General features: G+C 42.9%; 1 protein-coding gene across 1 annotated transcript in view; it reads left to right on the top strand.

Annotated features, from left to right (window-relative positions):
* Nucleotides 1-22501, top strand: part of Nr2c1 (nuclear receptor subfamily 2 group C member 1) — a 51008-nt gene that overhangs the window by 3842 nt on the left and 24665 nt on the right. The window contains exons 2-9 of the mRNA XM_041675267.1: nt 5584-5656; nt 8956-9150; nt 10280-10358; nt 12761-12940; nt 13357-13504; nt 13593-13683; nt 19228-19412; nt 20641-20800. Coding sequence (XP_041531201.1) covers nt 5603-5656; nt 8956-9150; nt 10280-10358; nt 12761-12940; nt 13357-13504; nt 13593-13683; nt 19228-19412; nt 20641-20800 — 1092 coding nt within the window. The 5' untranslated portion in view covers nt 5584-5602. The remainder of the gene's footprint in view (nt 1-5583; nt 5657-8955; nt 9151-10279; nt 10359-12760; nt 12941-13356; nt 13505-13592; nt 13684-19227; nt 19413-20640; nt 20801-22501) is intronic.

Raw genomic sequence — 22501 nt, 5'->3', positions numbered from 1 at the left:
GATTTGGCTTTTTTTTTTCTTGTCAATTTGGGTATTCTACAGTATAGCTAGGAAGAGTTAGACAGTTATCCATACCTGAAAAACAGCTTAGTCCTAAAATATGAGTATCACTTATAATTTTTAAAATAAATGCTAGCTTTAGTGTAGCATAATTAATAAAAACCCACAGACAGAAATTGGGATTCAACCTGAAGGTCAGAAAAGCAAAACAGCTAGCCACTGGCTCTTACTCAGTCCAAAATGGCGATCCTGTCTCCGGGAATCTCAGAATGAGACTGTATCTGAGAGCTGTCTCCTTCTTTCCTATATTCCTCTCTAGGCTGGGATTAAAGGCATGCACCACCTGGTTTCTAGTATGGAAAAGGGAAAATGCTGTGGGTTAATGCTCTGTTTACTGTAAAGATTTGTTGTATTGGTTTAATAACACGCTGATTGGCCAGTAATCAGGCAGGAAATGTAGGCAGGGCAACCATAGGAGAATTTTGGGAAAAGAAAGAGATTCAGTCACAAGCCAGACACAGAGGAAACAAGGTGAGAATGTCTTACTGAGTAAAGGTACCAAGCCACAGGGCTAAACATAGATAAAAATTATGGGTTAATTTAAGTTGTAAGAGCTAGTAAATAAGAAGCCTGAGCTAATAGACCAAACAGTTTATTTAATACTGAACGGCTGTGGGACCAAGCAGGACTGAAAGTTCAGTCTACACTTTAGTTTATGAAATTACACTTGTGGTTATATTTTTAAAATGCTGTTTATAGCTAAACAGTGGTATACACCTTTAATCCCAGCCCTTGGGAGGCAGAAGCAGGTGAATCTCTTAGTTTGAGGTCAGCCTGGCCTACAGAGTGAGTTCTGGTACAATCAGGGTCACCCAGAGATACCTATTCTTGAAAAACCAAAATAATACTAATAATAAAAATAAATAAAAATGTCAGGAGGTGGGGAAGAATTGGGAGAGCAGATTAAACATGATTAAAATATATTGTATAAACTGAGCATGCTGGATGCATACCTTTAATCTCAGTACTCAGGAGACAGGGAGGTGGATCTTAGTTTGAGGCCAGCCTGACCTACAAATCAAATTCCAGAACAGCCAGGGCTCTACACAGAAACTGTCTTGAAAAACCAATAAACCAATGTATGTATATATGTGTGTATACATATAATTGTCTTAATAAAAATTTGATCATATCTAATATGTGTTGAGGGGAGAGCACATGAGCTCAAGTGTCCATGCAGGCCAGAAGAAAGGGTCAGATCTCTGGAGCCAGAGTTGCAGGTAGTTGTGAGTTCCTTGCTGTGCCTGCTGGGATCCTGGTCTGCTGTGAGACCAGTATGTGCTGCTAACTGCTGAGCCGTCTCTCCAGACCCCACAACAGCAGTTTTAAAATCCATCCTATAATTTCTACCGTCTAAAAATGTTTTTGTCTTGTTTTTCTATTGAACAAATAGACAAAGCTCCAGACCAAGGCAATTTATGAAAGAAAGCGTTTAGCCGGGTGGCCGTCGTGCACGCGCCTTTAATCCTAGTGCGTGGTAGGCAGAGGCAGGCGGCCAGCCTGGTCTACAGAGTGCGTTCCAGGACAGCCCGGGCTACATAGAGAAACCCTGTCTTGAAAAACAAAACCAACATTTAATTTGAGGGTTAATATTTCCAGAGGGCTAAAGTCCACGGTCCTGACGACAAGCATGGCGCTGGGGCGGTAACTGAGGGTTTCCATGTTGAGGCGGCAGTGAAACCTCAAAAACCCACCCCAGAGACAGTTCCTCCAGCAAGGCCATATCTGTATGTCTCTCCCAAACAGTTCCACCAACTGGAAACTTCGGAGCCTATGGGGCCCTCTCCTTCAAACTACCACAGTGCTAATTTGATAATTAGACAGTAAAGAAAGATGGCAGGAAAATATTAGGAAATCTTTTTTATAATAATTACAAATAATTACATAATTGTTTTCTGTAATTAAACCCTTCTGTTTCTTTAAGAACTGAAAAGTTCGTATCAGGGAAAGAACCTTCAGAGCACCCAGTAGTCTGAGCTGAGGTGTTTCGGGCAGAGTTCATGGTGTCATAGGTCAAGAAAGCAGGTTCTGCACAACACGCACGTGTCCTGTGTTGAAAGCAAAGGTCGCAGTGACGTGTCTCCATACAACTCGGGTGGACCTGTGCTGCCGGAAACACCCTGGGTTCACTGTGTGTTTGAATCTGAGTACATTTTTGGCCCTTAGACATTTAGAACCCTTTTGCTGTTGCCAGATTTGAGTTGACTCCCTTACATGATCTTGTGTGGAAAAGAGATCCAGTGTTTAAGAAACTCAGCGTTTTTTTGTTAATTCAACCATTCATATGGACAGGATGAAAAGAGAAGGTCAAGGAGATTGTACGAGAGAGATCAGAGTTAATGCTTTTGAAATGTCATTTTATCTGTATGGGTATTTTCCCTGCATGTATCTTCATGCTTCATGACTACAGAGAGCAGAAGAGGGGTTGGGTGCCCTGGAACAGGAGTTACAGACAGTTGTGAGGCACCAGGTGGGTGCTGGGAATCAAGCCCAGGTCCTCCGGAAAAACATCCTTCTCTCCAGCCCTCATCCCCACGCTGCTGGCTTTCTACCTCAGCCTAATAAAGATATATAACCCTTCAATGACTAATTGAGTTTCTCTTCCGTAAGATTTTGCTAAGTCTTGCGATAGCCGTGTCCTTCTGTGTCCTCTTTTTACTTAACATTTCTTCAGCTTGCTAACCTGAATGGCACACTCATTACCCGCTAAAGACATCGGCCACCGTGTATTTTCACTTCCATACTTCTCAGAGATGGTGTTGACTGTCTTATTTCTGAAGAATCAGCCTCAGGTAATAAGGATATTATATAATAGCCTGTGCACTTAGTCGCTATTACAATTTGAGGTTACAATTCTGAATTCTAGCACTCTTTAACAGACTGACCAGAACTTGAAACTCAACCTCGGCCTCTGGTGCCGAAAATAAGCAATTTAACGTTTTTGAAACACAGTGGCAAATTGCATCTCTGGGAAGGTAGAATAGTTTAAGCCATCAGCAGTCTGTAGAATATGTTGGCACTTGTCTGTAATTTCAGTAGATAGAAGCAGGAGGGTTAGGAGTTCACAGTCATCCTCAGCTACATAACAAGTTCAAAGCCAGCCAGGGCCGCCTGGTACCCTATCTTTAAAAACAAGGGTCTGGAGAGATGACTCAGTCGTTAAGAGCATTGGCTGCTTTCCCTGGGGGACCCACGTTCAGTTCCCAGCACCCACACTGGGCAGCTCAATACTGCCTGTCATTCCATCTTCAAGGTTCCAGACACCTTCTTCAGCCCTCCAAACCTCTTCGTTCCCGCGCACAAACCTAAGTACGTGCACATAATAAAAAATAAAAATTTTAAAGAAGAAAAATGCCTGTTTTGTCTTCTTTTCTGTGCAGTCTTGAGCACATATATTGGTCAGTGATTTGTGACATTCAGAAAAGCTGTTACCAAGGATGGGGAAGCACGGTACACTGCAAGAACTGGGAGTCTGTGCAGCTAGACTGTAAAGTTTAGCAAATGACAGCCCAAATCCTATAGATAAAGACCAGACTGTGATGAATATTGGGAAGATGGGTCATAGTAAATCTGTTTGTTGGATCTTTTGCAAAACAATAAAGTAGGGCCTGGAGAGATGGCTTGCAGGCAGACAGGGGCATTAGTGGGACTTGCTGTCTTCAAGCCTAGCCAAGAAAACATGAGCCCCAGCTTCAAGGGAAGACTCCTCCTCAGAGGATAGACAGTGATGGTGGAGGACACAGGTGCCCTCTCCTGGCCTCCACACATATGTGCACACAGTCACACAAAACTTAAAAAAAAAATTCTTTGAAGTTGCACACAAAACTTAAAATTTGAAGTTGCAGTTAGATAAATCATATTGGACTTTGAGGTCCACCACTTGAAAACTAGCTGGTTATAATCTGGCCATCCTCAAGGACCAGAAAGGGACAGCACTTAGTGTAAACCTCGGTTGGTGGCATTAAAACAGAAGTTACCAAATGACAATGTTAAAGTCATGAGAAGCTGGACTTGAAAAGGAGAGTTGTTCTTGTTTTGGATGCTTGCTGCCTTTATGTTTCTGTAAATTGAACTCTGGCCTCTTCTAGGCAAACATTCTCCCTGGCTTAATCGTGTTCACATGAGGGTAGAGGAATTACGGCTAAGAAAGACTTCACAGTGGCAGAAGGAAATCAAATGCCTTTATTCAGGGGGCTTGGTCTTTGGCAGTGATCTCTGTATGCTGTTTGTTCTAGCCTGGCCCTTCCAGCCATGGGCTTCTTACTATATTTACAGTACTAGACATGAATTCCCCGCTGTGAAGCGGGCCTCAGGTCATAGCAGAGAGCACTTGGCTATGGCCATAACAAACTTGCCACCTATTTGTCCCAATGAGGACATTTTAGTTATCAGGTCAGTAATGCCCCATCTCAAAACCTACAGCTGTGTACAACTGTAGCTAACAATCCCCCAGCCTCCACAACACCTTGTTGGGAGCAGTGAGACCCCAGATCCTGAATTTCTTGTAATCCCCTGATCTGAGTGCCTACAGCTGCTCTGAGCGTGAGACCTTCAGGAGTTCCTGATGGCAGGAGAGTGGTTTCTGGTGGGTTTGGCTGTGGTGTGGCTATCTCTATATAATCTGCCCCTGAACACAAGAAAGGGAACATTCTTGGGGAATTCAAGGATGACCCATGTCGCAGTCTGTCTGTGTCTGTGTATTTTAACCTCCAGCCCCTTGCCCGAAGCTCGTGAACTGGGTGCCAGCGCACAGAGCGCAAACACGGAGGCGCGGTGCTCAGCAACACCTAGCACTGAAGACTAGCCAGCAGGAAAGAAGTTTCCAGCACAGTTCCAGCCTCCTTTCTCTTAGTTCCTGTGACCAGAGCAGTAGGGTCATACCGTCCAGTTCTCGTGGACAGCCAGCAGCAGCAGCAGCAATTGCCTGTATTGTCTGTGGGTCTCAGAGACCTCCCTGACCAATAACAGGTCACAGGAAGTGCCCTACTCCAGGCACGTGTGTTCCCATAAAATAGCATGTGACTTCTATAGGAGCAGCTTTTTACAACAGTTAGGACTGAGTGTACAGAAACAGAATAGTTACATGAACCCCCAGCATGTACCTCCCTCAGCTGACAGTGTGTTCACCATGGCTAGTGCACAGCGATCTTGTTTTGTCTAATACAGTGGTTCTCGACCTGTGGGTCACAATGCTTTTGAAGGTGTTGCTCAACCCTTTCACAGGGGTGGCGTATCAAATATCCTGCATATCAGATCCTTACCATTGCAACCTATCGCAGTAACAAAGTTAGAGCTATGAAGTACCAACGAGAAGAATTTTATGGTTGGGGTCACCACATGTGTTAAAGGGTCGCAGCATTGGGAACATTGGGAGCCACCGGTCTAGTCCCTCGCACACCGCACTACCTTAACTGGAATTATCTAAAAGAAAATTGCAGGCGGCATATAATTCCACTTACAAATTCTTCACTAGGTATTATGTGTATAATTGTAAAAGGTTTTTTTTTTTTTCATCTTTGGCAGATAATTTGACAGTTAGATCATGGCGACTATAGAAGAAATCGCACATCAAATTATCGAGCAGCAGATGGGTGAGGTACGTCTAGTTTCCGGCTCATTTGCTGACCTCCCGAGCTTTCGCGTGTGCTAAATGTCTGTACTAGCTTTTGGAAGTGCAGGGTGGAGAGAGCCCAGCTTTCAGATGGCGTCTCTGTGTGGTGAGAAGGAGTTAAGTAATGCAGTAAATTGTGGTAAGTAGTATGGCTTCAGTCTGTACGGGGCTGTGGGATGCGCATAGACTAAAAGTTCATAAAAATAAATGAGAAGCTAATAAAGAGTTAGGAGTAGGAGGGGATCTGACCAGGGAATGTTGTTTGGGGATTAGGGAATCTGAGGCCAGTCTTGACTACATCCTTGGTTTTTTTAATATATATATATAATTTAACTTTATTTTATGTGCATTGGTGTGAAGGTGTCAGATCCCCTGGAACCAGAGTTTCAGACAGTTGTGAGCTGCCATGTGAGTACTGGGAATTGAACTCAGGTCCTCTGGAAGAGCACTCAGTGCTCTTAACCACCAAGCCATCTCTCCAGCCTCAGTTTTTTTTTTTTTTTTTTTTTTTTGGTTTTTCGAGACAGGGTTTTTCTGTGGCTTTCGAGCCTGTCCTGGAACTAGCTCTGTAGACCAGGCTGGTCTCGAACTCACAGAGATCCGCCTGCCTCTGCCTCCCGAGTGCTGGGATTAAAGGCGTGCGCCACCATCGCCCGGCTCCAGCCTCAGTTTTTTTGTTTTTTTTTTTATGGCATATATTTTGGGGATTTTTATCCAAAGTTTGTGACCTGTTACTCCCATAGACACAGTTAATTTTGACTCTTTCAGTCTGAACTATTTTGACCGCATCTGACATGGTTATTTTTGAAGTGATTAAAAATGCTGGGACATGTCAGGCCCCAGAAGCAAGCATCAGAAAACACAACACTGCCTCTTAGTGACCTTCCCTGGCCTCCGTTCCCTGTAGGAAAGAGAGATAGGCCCTGCTGTGCAATAGCACCCATGACAACCAGTCTCAGGGACCAGGGAGATGGTGCCTGCCACTAAATCTAACAACCAGAGTTTGGTCCCCAGAACCTGTATGGTAAGGAGGAAAGAGAACTCTTGAAGGTGTCCTCTCCCTCCACATGCACGTTAAGGGTGCATGCTATGGAGTGCATGTATGTACATGTGCGTACACGCAAGTAAATGTTCAAAACTAAAAATACTAAAAAGAAGCAGGCTCAGTCCAGATCTGCAGTATAATCCAGGGCAGTTGGTTTAAGGTCTGATAGTAATAACTGGATCAGACCCTTGAGGTGTCTTAGCAAGTAGAGGCTGATTCTGAGCAAGCCTGGTGACGTGAGTTCAAGCCCTGGGACACAGAAAGGTGGAAGGAAGGAAGCAACTCCACAGGGGTGTCCTCTGACCACCGCACACATGCAGTTCTCTCTTGTGCACACGCGTGTGTACACACACACACATACACACGTGCACAATAATAAGATAATAACTAGGATAGGATAGATTGTTCAAACAAATATCTGCATAGTTCAGTCAAGTTGTATCATAACCATACTATGATATGGTTGATAAGGTTCGACTGCCTCATATAAGTAAGTCTGATGATTATAGTAATGTAATAATGTAATAAAAAAGGTCTTCCTCACGATATTAGTACCTATAAAAATTATTAATTTACCTGTCAGGCTACTGGCACATGCCTACAGTCCCAGAACTCAGGAGGTAGAGGCTGGAGGATCTCAAGTTCAAGGCCAGACTGGGCATAAATAATAGTGGACAAAATGATTAATTGTAAGAAAAAAAGATTAGAATGTTTATGACTTCATGAGACATAGTACCTGTTTCTTCAGTGGTCTCTCTGCCCTGCCCTGGGTTCTCCATTTGTACGCGATGTGACTCCTGAGTCCACACTGCCGCTAACTTTTGCAAAGCTGCATGTCATGTTTGGTGCTATCGATGAACACGTTCCACAGACCAACATGCTATTAAAATATTCTGTTCTTTTCTGCACTATCTCTGTAAGAGTGAGTTTTCTTTTTAAATTTGAACCAGAACAACATATTCTAATAGTCCAAAGGAAGGAACAGATATGAACTTACAACTCTGTTAAAGCAGATATTGAAAGAGCTCACAGAAATGTAAAACAGCACCACTCTTGCTATTGCATATTTAGTGGAGAAATAAACTTAGTTTTCATGAAATGTTATTTCCTATTAGTGAATATGATAAGAAGTTTTTAAATAAAGGGTTTTCATTATCTTAGAAATTTTTTATGCCTTCCCCACCCCCACTTTCTTCATTTTATTCCCATAGGACAGCCAGGGTAGAGCCAGAACATGTCCCCAGGCCTCAGGAGTGTCCTTTAGCAGATGTTGCCAGACCTCTGTTCTGTCCTGAGTCCTCTCAAGCATTTGTACGTCTAGATAGAGCAGGCCATGTCCTTCTGTCACCGGGGGCTCTTGAGAAGCTTGGTGACGTTCCCCTTGAGAGTGGTACTTCTTGTCACGTCCCTCCTCCTGCTGGGTCCCTTCTGCAGCTGATGGGGTCCTTTCCATCCTCCTGGATCTTGGCGTGGTTGTCTAACTTGACAGAGAGCTGGCTCCAGACTTTTATTGAGTGTCGAGGGGTCCTGAGACCTGCGAATTGCTTACCTAGTTACTGCTCTCCATTGAGATCAAGTTTATTATCTGTTTAAAGATTATTCTGTTACACTGTAGTAAATACCCTTTTACCCATCTAATGTTTCATCCCAGTGACAGGTAGGTAGGTCATGCGTGTACCTAGTTCTCTTTTCTAAAAACTAAGTGAACATTAGACTTTTAATTCACAATCATACAGTTATTTTCTTTGCTACCTCATAGCTGAAATTTTTCTACTGTTAGAAATGAAAATATAGTTTTCTAGATAGAGGTTTGCAAAAGGTGTTGTAACCCACAGGTGGAGAACCGTTGAGTGACAAGTATGAAGGAAGGAATCAAAGTAGTGATAAAACCAAATAATCTTGCTATCGTACTTTTATTGATTTATTTATTTATTGATTTATTATGTATTTTTGAAACAGGGTTTTTCTATGTAGCTCTGGCTGTTCTGGAACTTACTCTGTAAACCAGGCTGGCCTCAAACTCAGAGATCATTAAAAGAAGAATTGTCATTTTAAAAGTGTATGACTTGCTATTCTAGCTTGTTTTGAGGTTAAAATTGATTCATTAAAGGAAAACAAAGGCCAGTTATGGTAGCGGATTGTGAGTTCAAGGCCAATATGGCTGCATAGCCAGACCTGCCTCAAAAGGAAGCAGACACGATTGGGTTGAATCGATTATTAACGTGCATGGTTGTGTTAGATTGTTACAGAGCAGCAGAGCGAGCAGAAAATCCAGATTGTGACAGCACTTGACCATAGCACGCAGGGCAAGCAGTTCATTCTGGCTAATCATGAAGGCTCCACCCCGGGAAAGGTCTTCCTCGCCTCTCCAGATGCCGCAGGGGTAAACCAGCTGTTCTTTGCCACTCCCGATCTGTCCACACCACACCTCCAGGTAAATCACAGTAAAAAACATGTCTTTCTTATCAGGGAAGCAACTAACAAAAGAGTAACAGAAGTAAATCTGAAGGAAGAAACTGCAGTTTCTTAGTAGCATCCCAGTAGCTGTACACAGTGATGAGCTCTTTATACAAGTTAATGGACTCCGTAGTTCACCCAAGGCCCCTCCGCCTCATCTCAGCAATGACCGTTATGTGGTGTCTGTGTAGCAGTCATATTTGCATAATTATAATTAATCTGTCAACAACCAGGGGCTCATTTGTGTGACACGGGGTCTCACTGTGCAGCCCAGGTTGCCCTCACACAAAGATCCTCGTCCCCTAGCCTCACACCACCGTGTCACCACCAGCTCTACTCTATGCTTTTTCTGGGTCCTTTCATCGGGAAAGGTTCTGAACTGTCAAAGACAGAACTATAGAATACCGAAACGTGTTTCTATATGAATGATTTTATACATGACTAATGTCAGTGTGTATGAGTAGCTTACATTTAAAAATACATATTTATGTGTCGTACTTTTTTCTAAAGATTTATTTATTTTATATGTATGTGTGTACCTGAGGATATTTGCATACAGAACATGTATGCAGGTGCCTGTGGAGGTCCGAGGAAGGTGTCAGTCCCTGGAACTAGGTGTACAAATTGGTTGTGAGCCACCTGATGTGAGTGCCAGGAACCGAACCCATGACCTCTAAAGAGCAGCGAGTGCTCTCAGCCACCAGTTGGATTTTGGTGTTTTGGTTTTGTTCTTGATAAAGCTTCTTTATGTAGCCCTGGCTAGACGGGAACTAAGTAAGTGGAACAGGCTGGACTTGAATTCACAAAGAGCCTCCTGCCCTCCCCACCCCTTCTCACAATACTGGGAACAAAGGTGGTGTCTGAATGAGTTGGTGTGATTATTGTGGAACAAGGATATAGGTACTCATAGTTTTCACCTTGATTGCACTGAAGCGTTTTTTTTTTTTTTCTCTGTGGAAGAAGGCTAGCTTCGCTGCTACATCCATAGAGATGTAGTTCTTAGGTGAAGGGTAGCTTATGTCGAAGCAAGCAGTGTCCCTGACTGTTCTTTCACTGTTGGACAGTATGAAGCTCTCGCTGATCAATGATGCATTTCTTCTCTAAAGCTCTTCACAGAAAATTCTCCTGACCAGGGACCAAATAAGGTTTTTGACCTCTGCGTCGTGTGTGGAGACAAAGCCTCAGGTAGGGTCAAAAATAATTCTGCGTATTTTACACTGTTTAAAGTAACTGCTCCTCAGCTGTGTTCCCTCTAAAATTAGAAAATAAACCGAAGAATGTTTTTATGCTTCATCTTTGTGGCCTATAGCTTCACTTTTCTCTCTCTTTTTATACTTTTCCTTCAATGTCGTTTAGTTTGATTTATAGTGGTATCAAATATTGGTTTTGTTTTCCTTGTGTAGAAGTAAACACATAAAAAGTGTTAAATGTAAAAAATTGTATTTGCCAAAGGGATCCCCGGTAAATGATTTGTGGTCTTTAATAATACATTATGTCGTTAATTTTTTTAACATGCTTTCCTGAAGGTGTAAGTCACAAACAGTGCCACACCAGTTTGGAATTATGATTAATAGGGTGGTTTGTTTTTTTTTTTTTTTTTTTGGTTTTTCGAGACAGGGTTTCTCTGTGGTTTTGGAGCCTGTCCTGGAACTAGCTCTAGTAGACCAGGCTGGTCTCGAACTCACAGAGATCTGCCTGCCTCTGCCTCCCGAGTGCTGGGATTAAAGGCGTGTGCCACCACCGCCAGGCTGGGTGGTATTTATTTAAAGGGGAAAAAACTTACAGATAACCGTCCCAGACAACAGCCCTCTGCGCAATCAGGAAGAAGTCTAGTCGCTGGAACTGGAGCAGGAAGCAAAGAGAGCGAGAAGGGAAGTAGCCGCATTTTTAAAGGGAGAGAGACCACGCCCCAATGGGCTGGTATCTCAGCAGCTATTGGCTGGAGGAACGGAAGGACCTCCCGCAACACTTCCCCAAACCCTGTTTTAGGAATTCAGAGTAGATTGGATTGCTGAAGTAGAAGGTTCTTTGGTCAGTCTTTATTTGGAGTTCTGCGTTTTTGATTCTGTTACCTTTCTATTCAGGAATGAACCAGGCCTGGCCATGGTTAGCAACTGTGTTCAGATGGGGTCTGCTGGGGAAGTACGACTCTAGGACCTGGGTGGGCTGTTTTCAGTCATGTCTGAGTGCTCAGCGAGAGATCATGTAAATTCTGATCATCGCTGACTTCCTGTCAGAAGTTCTCACTCATGTCTGTTCATACATGTGCTCAGGTGTCGCTGGGGTGGAGCTTAAGGGCCCAGCTTGTCTTTGTTAAATTTCTTTTTTGAAATTTCATTACAAAGCTCTCCATTCGAGCTTTCCCTCAAGTGTGTGTAAGTTGTTAATCATATAAAACAAATGATTGGTCAAATAACAGGTTAATTAAAATGTAATATGTGTATGAGCAGTTTGGCTGGTTGTATCTGTGTGTGCGGTGTGTGCACCTGATACCTGTGGAGGCGAGAAGAGGGTGTCGAATCCCCTGAGGCTGGAGTTGCAGATGGATGGTGGTGGGTGCTGGGAACGGGTCCTGGACCCGCTGCAAGGGCAGCAGCTGGGAACTGGTCCTGGACACGCTGCAAGGGCAGCAGCTGGGAACTGGTCCTGGACACGCTGTAAAAGCAGCAGCTGGGAACTGGTCCTGGACACGCTGCAAGGGCAGCAGCTGGGAACTGGTCCTGGACCCGCTGCAAGGGCAGCAGCTGGGAACTGGTCCTGGACCCGCTGCAAGGGCAGCAGCTGGGAACTGGTCCTGGACAGGCTGCAAGGGCAGCAGCTGGGAACTGGTCCTGGACCCGTTACAAGGGTAGCAACTGCCCTTCCCACCAAGCCATCTTTTTAGCCCCAGACTATAGTCGCTTTATTATGAAGTTTATAGCTGGGCGGTGGTGGCGCACATCTTTAATTCCAGCATTTGGGAGGCAGAGGCAGGTGGATCTCTGTGAGTTTGAGGCCAGCCTGGTGCACAGAGCTAGTTCCAGGACAGGCTCCAGAGCTACTAAGAAACCCTGTCTCTAAAAAAATAAAGGAGTTTCCAAAGTGGAGCTGACAAAGGAAGGTTATTATCATTCCAGTACTAGGTAGCACTTTCCGTTTTTCTGGAGCACAGAGCTGTAATATTAAAGCATCCGCTATAGCCAAGGATGCGGACTGGTGGTAGAAGGCTTGCTTAGCATTTCCAGGTGATACATTCCCCCAGCAGCAGGGGGCGCTGTTGCATGATAGATGACATAACAGTCATTTGTGAGCTTTCTTAGGATAGGAAATTTTAACGCACATAATAGAATTTTTATGATGACTTTGTCCCTAAGTTCTCCAGTACTTTTAATGTTACACTATAAAATTTAAAGCTGCCTATCATTAAACTTACCACAGGATATGGTTGTTTGGTTCTCTACTTAAATAAATCCTAAAAGAAAATTTTGTCAGAATCTCAAAATCACAATTTCATTTTATATATTGTTGCTTTAATAGAAAAAAAAACGAACTTATTTCCCTTCTAATCTATAGTATGTTTTGTTTTTTCTTAAACATTTCATCTCTAGGGCGTCATTATGGAGCGATAACCTGCGAAGGCTGCAAAGGATTTTTTAAAAGAAGCATCCGAAAGAACCTAGTTTATTCGTGCCGCGGATCCAAAGACTGTGTAATTAATAAGCACCACCGGAACCGCTGTCAGTACTGCAGGTTACAGCGCTGCATCGCTTTCGGGATGAAGCAGGACTGTATGTACCTGCTTGGAAGGGGTGATGGTTTTTAGACCGCAGCACATGGAGCGTGCATACAATTAGCTCTCTCTTGCGGGTCAGCTCTCCGCAGGCTGTTTCGGTCACTCTTCTGTGGCTGTAATTGAACTCTATATACATAAGGGACGGCTCCCTTCAGTTCTTGGCAGTGAGGTTTTTTTAAGAGTTCTGTTTTTCTACCACAGGAGTGGCAAAATAGGAAGGCAGGATAAGATGTAAGTTGACCAGTTTCGCAAATAGGGGCAGCATCATTGAACGTGGATAGACTGTAAAGACTGACGGTCGCCTTTGGGATTCAGTCGGAAGCAGTGTCTCCCTCTGATGACAAGAAGCTTAGATTTACAAATTCCCATAGCGTCTGTATCGTAGTAAAATTATTTAACATGTTTTTATAGCCGTTCAGTGTGAAAGAAAACCCATTGAAGTATCCCGAGAAAAGTCTTCCAACTGTGCGGCTTCCACAGAAAAAATCTACATCCGCAAAGACCTCCGAAGCCCGCTGGCTGCAACTCCGACCTTTGTGACGGATGGCGAGACCACCAGGTGCCATACAGATGACAATAAGAAGCTGGGTCCTTTGCTTCTCTTCCCACATCAAGTAAGACTAAAATTCAGGCTTCATTTGTTCCAGGTCTACAGGCCTGTTGGATTCGGGAATGTTCGTAAATATTCACCAGCCTGGGATAAAAACAGAACCAGCTATGCTGATGACACCGGATAAGGTAAGGAGTACGATTTCAAGACCCCTCTCCTGCCCCTCTCTGTCCCCAGTGCTGGAGTTTGAGCCCTTGGCCCCATGCTGGGCTCCTGAGCAGTAATCCCTGTTTCCTTCTTTAAAAGGTTTTACTTATTTGTATATTTTCTGTATGAGTGTTCTGTCTGCATGTATGCCTGCAGGCCAAAAGAGGGCATCAGATCCCATTACTCATGATTGTGAGCCAACATGTGGTTGCTGGGAATTGAACTCATGACCTTTGGAAGAGCAGCCAGTGCTCCTAACAGCAAAACTATCTCTCCAGTTCCTAATTCCTGTTTCTAAAGCTAAAATTATTTGATAGAATTCTTCACCGTGCCACTAAAATTTTATCTTTAACATGAAAGCAACAAAAATTGAAAGTATTCCCAGTTTCTTTTCTTTCACCTTGAAATCAAAGTTGTTAGAAAATTAATTAGTTATGCTAAACCCAAACCAGATATAATGGTACACTTCTTGTAATCCCAGCAACTTGGATGGCTAAAGGCAGGACAGTGATCGTAAGCGGAGCCAGCCTGGTCTACACTCTAGCCTGGTGTACACTCTGATTTGAGGGTCAGCTAGGATGTATTGTGAGCCCACCTGAAAAAAACCAGCAGAAGAAAAGCACAGAATTCTTGCATGTATTCCTCTTATTTTCCCTGCTAGATTTATTAATGCCAAAATACTTGATAGTTCAAGTAAAGGGAAGTTCTTGGTATCCCTCAGTCGGAACACGCATTTGAGTCTCAGGATGATGTACAGCCCCTAATTGCCTGTGACCTCAGCCACTGTTTGTCCTCAGCATTTCTGTGGGGTCTGGGGTCAGAGCAGAATGAGGTTGCCTGTGATCTCAGATTCCACACCCAAGTCATCTAAACTATCCTGAGACTGGAGCAGACCTTTCTTTGGCACGGGTCTAAAGGAAAGATTTCTGTACGTGCGTGTGCACACACATCCATGTGTACATGCCTATGTGCCTCCTCATGCTCATGTTCACCAAGGCTGGAGGAGATGCCCTGCTCCATTGCCGTCTGCCTTGTTCCCTGAGAGAGGGTCTTGCCAAACTCGGAACAAGCAGCCCCATGGTTGAGTGTGCGCTCGGGATCTGAACTGAGATCTTCCTGCCTGCACAGCAGCCTCTGCTGCCCCTTAGAAGCCATCTCTCCAGCCCTAAAAGGTTTCTCTATTTAGGTAAAGTGTGTAAGCTTTCTGTAATTTCCCAAAACTGTATGAGAAGAAAGACGTTTTCCTAAAAAGATTTTTAGTCTGTTTTTGTCATGTTTATTTATTTACTCTCTCTCTCTCTCTCTCTCTCTCTCTCTCTCTCTCTGTGTGTGTGTGTGTGTGTGTGTGTGTGTGTGTGTGTGTTCACCATCATGCATATGGGGAAGTCAGAGGACAACTTTCTGGAGTTGGTTCTCGCTCCCCACCGCGTGGGATCTTGTGGTACTCAAGTAGTCGTTGTTAGTGGCCAGCGCCTTTACTCAGAGCTGCCCTGCAGGCCCTGAGAAGGTTTGGGAGGGCCTGTGATGAGACTTTGTGCCACCTGCCCAGGGCTCTGGCTCTGCAGACTCAACAGTGCCAGAGCACCGAGGTGTCATCCAATAGAAGAACATGCGCAGCAGACATGAGGTCCTTGGTTCAATCTCAGCACCAAAAAATGTAACGGAAAACACAACAAATGTCCCTAAATACTGCATCACAAGATGAGATTTTTCTTTGTCACATTACCTAAGAAGCTCCAGTGGCAGAAACTTGGAAATCTAGTTAGACATATTTCCTCTCATGGAAAGGAATAGTTACACTTCTTAGTTTTAGATAAAAATTAAAATACCTAGCAGACTATGTGAGTAAATTCCTTTAATCCCGGCATTCAGAAGGCAGAGGCAGGAGGATCTCTGTGAATTAAAGGTCAGCCTGGTCTGTAATGTCTAGTTTCAACACTAAGAGAGAGATAAAGAGATATAATCTACATGGGAAGTAGAAAGTAGAAAAAGACAAGATCTCCTGAGTAAATTGGGAGCATGGGGACCTTGTGGGAGAATTGGAGGGAGGGGAAGAGGCAGGGAGGGGAGCAGAGAAAAATGTAGAGCTCAGTAAATATCAATAAAAAATGTATAAAAAAGGGGGAAAAAAAGATCTAGTTCCAGGACAGCCAGGGCTACATGGAAGATACCCTGTTGAGAGAGAGAGAGAGAGAGAGAGAGAGAGAGAGAGAGAAAAGGCTAATTGACTGGGACATGAGCTTTTGCAACTTGTGTGTGCTGGGTCATTCTGTTGAAAATGGATGAAGATTCCTGTTGGACAGGATTAATGGACAGGTTAATATATATGTACACATATAATACACATACGTACATATATGTATATTATATGTGTACATGTATGCATACACACATAATATGTTACCATCTTTCTAGTCAGACCACAGTCATTCTGTGATTGATGCCCTAGAACTTTGGTGCTGTGATTCCTGCAGAGCCAGAGCCTAGGGCAGATGGGAGAAAGTCTTTTCACAGGCCCTCCCAAATCTCCTCAGGGCAGCAAGCCAGCTCATAGTAAAGACATTAAGAAATACATATGTGTGTGTATATATATACATATATATATGTATATACATATGTCACGTAAAAACTTGATAATAGGCAGGATATTCATTAAGGATCTGGGGGCACAAAAATTGTTTACTTAGTCACCAAAGGATGTTTCATATAAATTAAAGAATTAATAAAACCAATGAAACTTTCTGATATTATTCAGAATGGTTACATGTACTAGATGTAGTGTTTTACACCTGTAATTCCAGCTCTCGGGAGGCAGAAGTGGGGATCACAAGCTCAGGGCTAGCATGGGCTATGCAGTAGGAAGCAGCAGGCCAACCGTGATTGGTATAGCAGGGCTCTGCATTAAAAACAAAGAAACCAATCATGTATGCACAGACAAAACAAATTAACGGCTATAATAGGCAATAGAGAAGCTTAAAGGTTTTGTTATTAGGTTTGGGTGGGATAGTTTGAACATTAAAAAAGTATTATGTACTTCTGTGTATGTGTGTGCATGTATACGTGTTTATATATGTGTGTGTGTACACGTGTATGTGAAGCCCCCCCCCCCATGTTGGGAGACTTATTTGATTACTCTTCATCTTATTTGTTGAGGCAGGATCTCTTAATTGGGCCCACAGACATGGCTCTCCAGTTTGCTCCAGGGCTGTGAGCTGACATTACAGACAGGACACATGTCCAGTGGCATTCACATAGACTCTAGGTGTGTGAACTTCAGTCCTGATGCTTACTGTTTGTGAGCCAAGCAAATTAACCACTGGCCCATCTCCCCGACCTCAAAAGCATTTAATAAACTGAAGCATTAAGTATATTAAAATCTTTTCATTGAAAATGATACTTCCAAAAGCTCATCTGTCACTATGAGAAGTTGCTGAGTGTCAACTCGTTGCTTTCAAGATTGCAAGCTAAAATGAAAGGAAAAAAATGAAGCCCTTCCCTGCTCTTCCTGTGCAGTGATTTTAACTAATGCATTGCAGATGCAGTCAATAATTATTCATTCTTGACAAACTAGCGCAGACAAACGGGAAGGTGTGTGATCTGGCCTAAGAGCTGAGAGCTTGACTAGGAGTTTCTTCAACTCTGGTAAGAAGAAAACATAACCCAGACCAGGGGTCCATTTCCCCCTGCACTAGTGCCAGGTCTGGTCCTGCATTTCAGTTAAGACAACGACATCTGAAGTGAACACCCATGAAACTCTATCTAAGAATTGATTAAGGGGTGCAATGGAAAAAGCAAGCTCACAAATACAAAACAAAGTGGATGCTGATGCTGACCTGGCCGCTGTCGCCCTGCCATTATGCCCAAGGGAGAAGAGGACCAACTTCAAGCTTCTTCTCTTCTGCTTTTCTGCGCTTGCTCCAGCCCCTACCACCCAGGAGAGAGAGCGCCACAGCAGCCCCCTCCTCAGTTTTATCCGGTCATATGTTCCGAGAAAACCATGTACATACAGCCAGTCACCCCAAATGTCATTGGCTAACAGATCAAAATCCCACAACATTTTCCCTTTTTTTCTAATTAAGGAGGTTCTAATCCTAACATAAAACTATATACAATAAAAACAACTATCAAGTATTATCCAGAAGAAAAGGTGCTAAGAGGCACAAAAATGAAACTGCAGCCAACAAGAACATCAAGCAAGAAATACATTCTAAATATCCAGACCATAGGTAATTGGCAAATTACAGAGATTACTCCAGTAACTGTCCTATCTTGAAGAGTCCAAGTCTTGTACCTTATTCACCCTTAGCTAAGATACAAGAGGATTAAAACTATAACTGTCTAGCCTTCAACCCCATCAAAGACCTGAGAAGGAAGGCAATATTACCTAAGTAAGCAGGAAGTGCAAGCAAGTGACTTCCAAAAGATGCAAGAAATGACAGAAACCACTGGTTGCCTAAACAGTCACCCAAAGTCTCTGCAATGTTGGGGCACCAACTTTGGCTATAGGCCTAGAATATCTGACAGACCATATTCAGAAGCAGGAAAATTTGAAAGACTGTTCTAACCTGTCTTGGCAAGGTTCAGCAGCCACTTTTTGTGTTCTGCTTGTCCAGATTGGACAGCATGCTTACTATCAGCAGTCGAGAACAGGGGCAGTTCTTTGTCCAATAAACCAGTTTCGACAAAAAGAAAACAAGTTCCACATGGAGTGTCTTTGGGAGTTGATTGGTGCTGCCAGGAGCAGATGCATCTCACGTCAACAGAACTCTAGTTGTTAAGGCATTTAAATGGCATATTCTTTATTTAAAAAATAAAACTAAATCTTTGGGGCTGGAAAGGTGAGATAGCCCAGAGGTTAAGAGCCCTTACTGCTCTTGTAGAGGACCCATGTTCAGTTCCCAGCACCTACGTGGTAGTTCACAATCACTTGTAACGCTAGTCCCAGGGGGATCCTAATGCCCTTCTGTTTGACCTCTGGGAGCACCAGGCTGCAGGTGGTGCACAGACTTCCATGCAAGCAAAATACTCATACACATAAAATTAAAAAATTTTAATCTTAAAAAAATTTTTGGAAGTTTTAACAATATTAAATCATAATGCTAAAAAGAATTATTACCTGGTGTCCTTTTATAGAGGAAGTAACTATGACTTAGTTATATTAGCTAGTAAGTATAATTTTTGTTTTAAACTTTTCTAATTATTTTTTAAGAACTTATACCTACTTTTAAGTCTATATTTCCTCAAGAGTCTTTCCTTTTTTTTTTTTTTTCTTTTTTCTTTAAGGGCAGGCTCTCACTCTATAGCCCACACTGGCCTTGGATTTGTGGAAATCCTACCTCAGTCTCTTCAGTGCTGGGATTGCAGAAATGAGCTGCTATATTCATCAATTTCATTTATTAATTTGCTTTTCCTTTAGTATGCCATAACCTAGAATTTAATATTTAAGGTTTTGAAATCTATCAGTACCACTTTGCAAAATTTTAGTTATCTATCTATCTATCTATCTATCTATCTATCTATCTAAGGTTGAGTCGTGTCAGGGTGACTTAAGCACACTGGCCAGTGTGGTCACGTCTTTAGCAAATCTCGGCAAAGCCAAAGACCTTTCTTACACCGGTGGCGACATGCCCGTGGTGGAGAGCCTGCGCAATGGGGATACGTCCTTCTGTGCATTTCATCAAGATATTCAGTCCAACGGGGATGTCTCCAGGTAAAGTCTGGTCCCATCTTCCTAAACTTCATTTTGAGTTGATTAAAATGTTTTTTTATGTTGATGTCTGTATATAAAAGTTTCTGAAAACAATTATTTCTATAAGAAATAGAAGAACATAAGGCATCGTAAAGTTTAACTGAAAATCTGCCTTTAATGCAACATGCTGAACACGCTCCATTCTGAGTTTCCTGAGCTGTAAGTGTATGTTAAAAAATTAATATTGTGGTTCGACGAGTTGGGGATTCCCTTCATTTTAAATGACAGCTGGAGTCTGACGTTTCCAAAGTTTTGTGTTTAGATGTTTTCCCTCGGGATGTAGAATGAACCTGTTCCCCACCCACCACTAGAATCTGCTGATAAAGATGAATGTCAGATCTCATTGAAATAGCTGCAATGTTAAATTACTCTTAAAGAAAATAGAATCAGAATTTGGTTTTATTTTGTCAGTATTAATACTTAGAATACAGAGATGAAATTCCTTTGAACTTTTCTCAGACTTCCGTTTATTATTTAAATACCAGCATTGTGCTGGGGTGCAACTGAGTGGCGTTCAGGGTAGAGCGCTCACCTGGTTTACTCCAGGCCTGGGTGTGAGACAGCGGTTCAGAGCCTTGGGTAATTGTTGACCAAATGATGACCTTGTTTAAGGAACTCTAGAAGTTTATCATTTGACAGTCTGGGAAACTGTTTTGAATAATTACTCGGCAGCTTTGGTTATGTGTTACCCTAATCTTGAATTCTTAACTGCCTGTATTTCATTAAGTAGCCACAAGTGTAAAAAAAAAAATTCTCTCATACTTAATGAGATGATAACTTCTTGGCAATATATATAATATTTCACGCTACCCTTACTACATTTAATCTGTTGGTTTTGCTCATCACAGAGGTCCATGAAATACAAAGTCTGCTTGCCATACAGGAAAGTTGTTTTCTGAAACCCGGTTGCTGTTTAGTTGCTTTTGTGTGCAGACCCCTCCTGACTGTGGCACTGGCTTCCGGAGCACTACACAAGCCTCTGAGCCACACCCCTGCCCTATTTGCAGAAGAATTTTTAGGTTTAAACGTGTTCCCCTACCCTACCCCCAGGGCCTAGTGCGTGCTAGATAGGCGGTCTACTGAGCTCTTCCCACAGCCCCTTGACTTCATAACTCCAGAATTTTGTATAAAAACTTCATTTTATTGTTGGAGATTTCCCGAGCTCACGGCTTCTGATGTCTCCTTTTAGGGCATTTAACACCCTCGCGAAAGCCTTGACCCCTGGAGAAAGCAGCACCTGTCAGAGCTCAGTAGAGGACATGGAAGGCAGCGTGCATCTCATCCCGGGAGAGTCGAGCTACATGGAGAAAGAGGGGCCGCTTCTCAGCGATTCTCATGTAGTTTTCAGGGTATCTTTAATTTTTTTTTTTTATGTTATACTGTTTGATCTTAATCTTCCTCTCAACAATCAAAATTTGCCTGTTACAATTTAAAGTTAGCAATACCCATGGTGGAATTCCAGAACAGAAGCATACCCTGCCATAGAAGACAGGGGATCAGCTTGCAGTCACTCAGTTGTGATAGGGCGATTAGTTGGTTAATTTCTCAGTTTTTTAAATTTAGTTTATTTATATTTTATGTATGAATGTTTTGCATGTACACCCGCATACCAGACGAGGGCATCAGATCGTATCACAGATGGTTGTGAGCCCGGCCAGGCAGTGATGGCACACGCCTTTAATCCCAACACTCAAGAGGCAGAGGCAGGCAGATCTCAAAGTTCTAAGATAGCCAGGGCTACGCAGAGAAAGAGAAATTCTGTCTCAAAAAACAAAACAAAACAAAAAGATTTTAGAACCAGTTAGTCACAGTGGCTTTCTTTCCTTAAGCAGGGACGTCCATTGTGGACCGAATGCATGGCTTCTGTTCAGGGTAAACTGGTATCTGAGACCCAGATATTTGGCTCGCACGTTGGAGATGATAAAGATAAACGTGGTGATGTGTGGGTGCGCTGCCTTCCTTAGCTGCCCCTCAGCATCATCACGTGGGGTACCCATGACAGCACATCTTAACTCCTGCTACTTTTAAAAGCCATGTTGGAAAAGGAACATTTGGAATTTATCCTGAATCCATTTTGTAATGGTGTAGTTCATAATGATATGAATCCCTACACACACTCTACATACACGGTCCTACGTCTGCTGGGCAAGTGCCAGTGCCCTACCACTGCTCCCCTTCTCGGCCTCTGCACACTCTGAAAATGGAAGCAATCCAGGTAGACCATTAGAAACGATACAGTTGGAGCCCAAGAACTAACTTTCTAAAATGTGATTTGCTGTTGAAATGAATATGCTGAACACAGCTGTGGATGTGCTCACCGCTGAGATCTCTTCAGCACTATAATGGACCCCTCTTCCTGGACCTTTGCTCTGCCGGTTGGGAATACCATTAGAAAGGGGTGTGTAAAATGATTGCGCATGCTCAGATTACACTTAGCAAGGCAGAGCAGTCTGCACCTGCTGAGAGTGATTGACAGTAGATGATAAACCTGCCTACATTTCTTAGGGAAGCATCAAATAAGTGTCTGTACTGCCAGTAAAACTAACAAACAGAAAACAAATGTATCATCGATCAAAACACCATATCAGATTAGTATTTCAAAATTCAGCTTGGTTGAAGTAGCCATAGAAAAAAATTCACTTTTTATGATTTATGGTTTATTAATTGCTGCAACACGATAGAGCAATTAAACACATCAGAGAGAACAAACAGTTTTCATGTAAGAATTTACTAAAGTTAACTTAGAAGAAATGCAAGCGTTTTACGTGCATTGATTGCACAAGGAAAATTTTCATAGGTGATACAAGAAGGATAGGAAGAATAATTTGTACCTAAAAGTTGTCAGAGTTGTGGACGAGGGTGATCAAGGCGACATGTGTGTCTCATTGTTCTTTCATCTCGTCAAAAATTCATCTTTTGTGTTCTCGGTTTCATTTCCTACTCTGGACTTAGACTGGAGGAAGGACAAGGAGAGAGATGTAGGTAGAGACTCAGTGTGAGCAAGGACAAAGAGCATCTACAGACAGCGGCTGTTCCCCGTCCTTAGATTG

The sequence above is a fragment of the Microtus oregoni genome, unplaced genomic scaffold (assembly GCF_018167655.1).
Source record: "Microtus oregoni isolate MIOR12 unplaced genomic scaffold, Mior012 000001F_ref0000356, whole genome shotgun sequence".
Classification (NCBI taxonomy): Eukaryota; Metazoa; Chordata; class Mammalia; order Rodentia; family Cricetidae; genus Microtus; species Microtus oregoni.
This window is presented reverse-complemented; position numbering and strand designations above follow the sequence as displayed.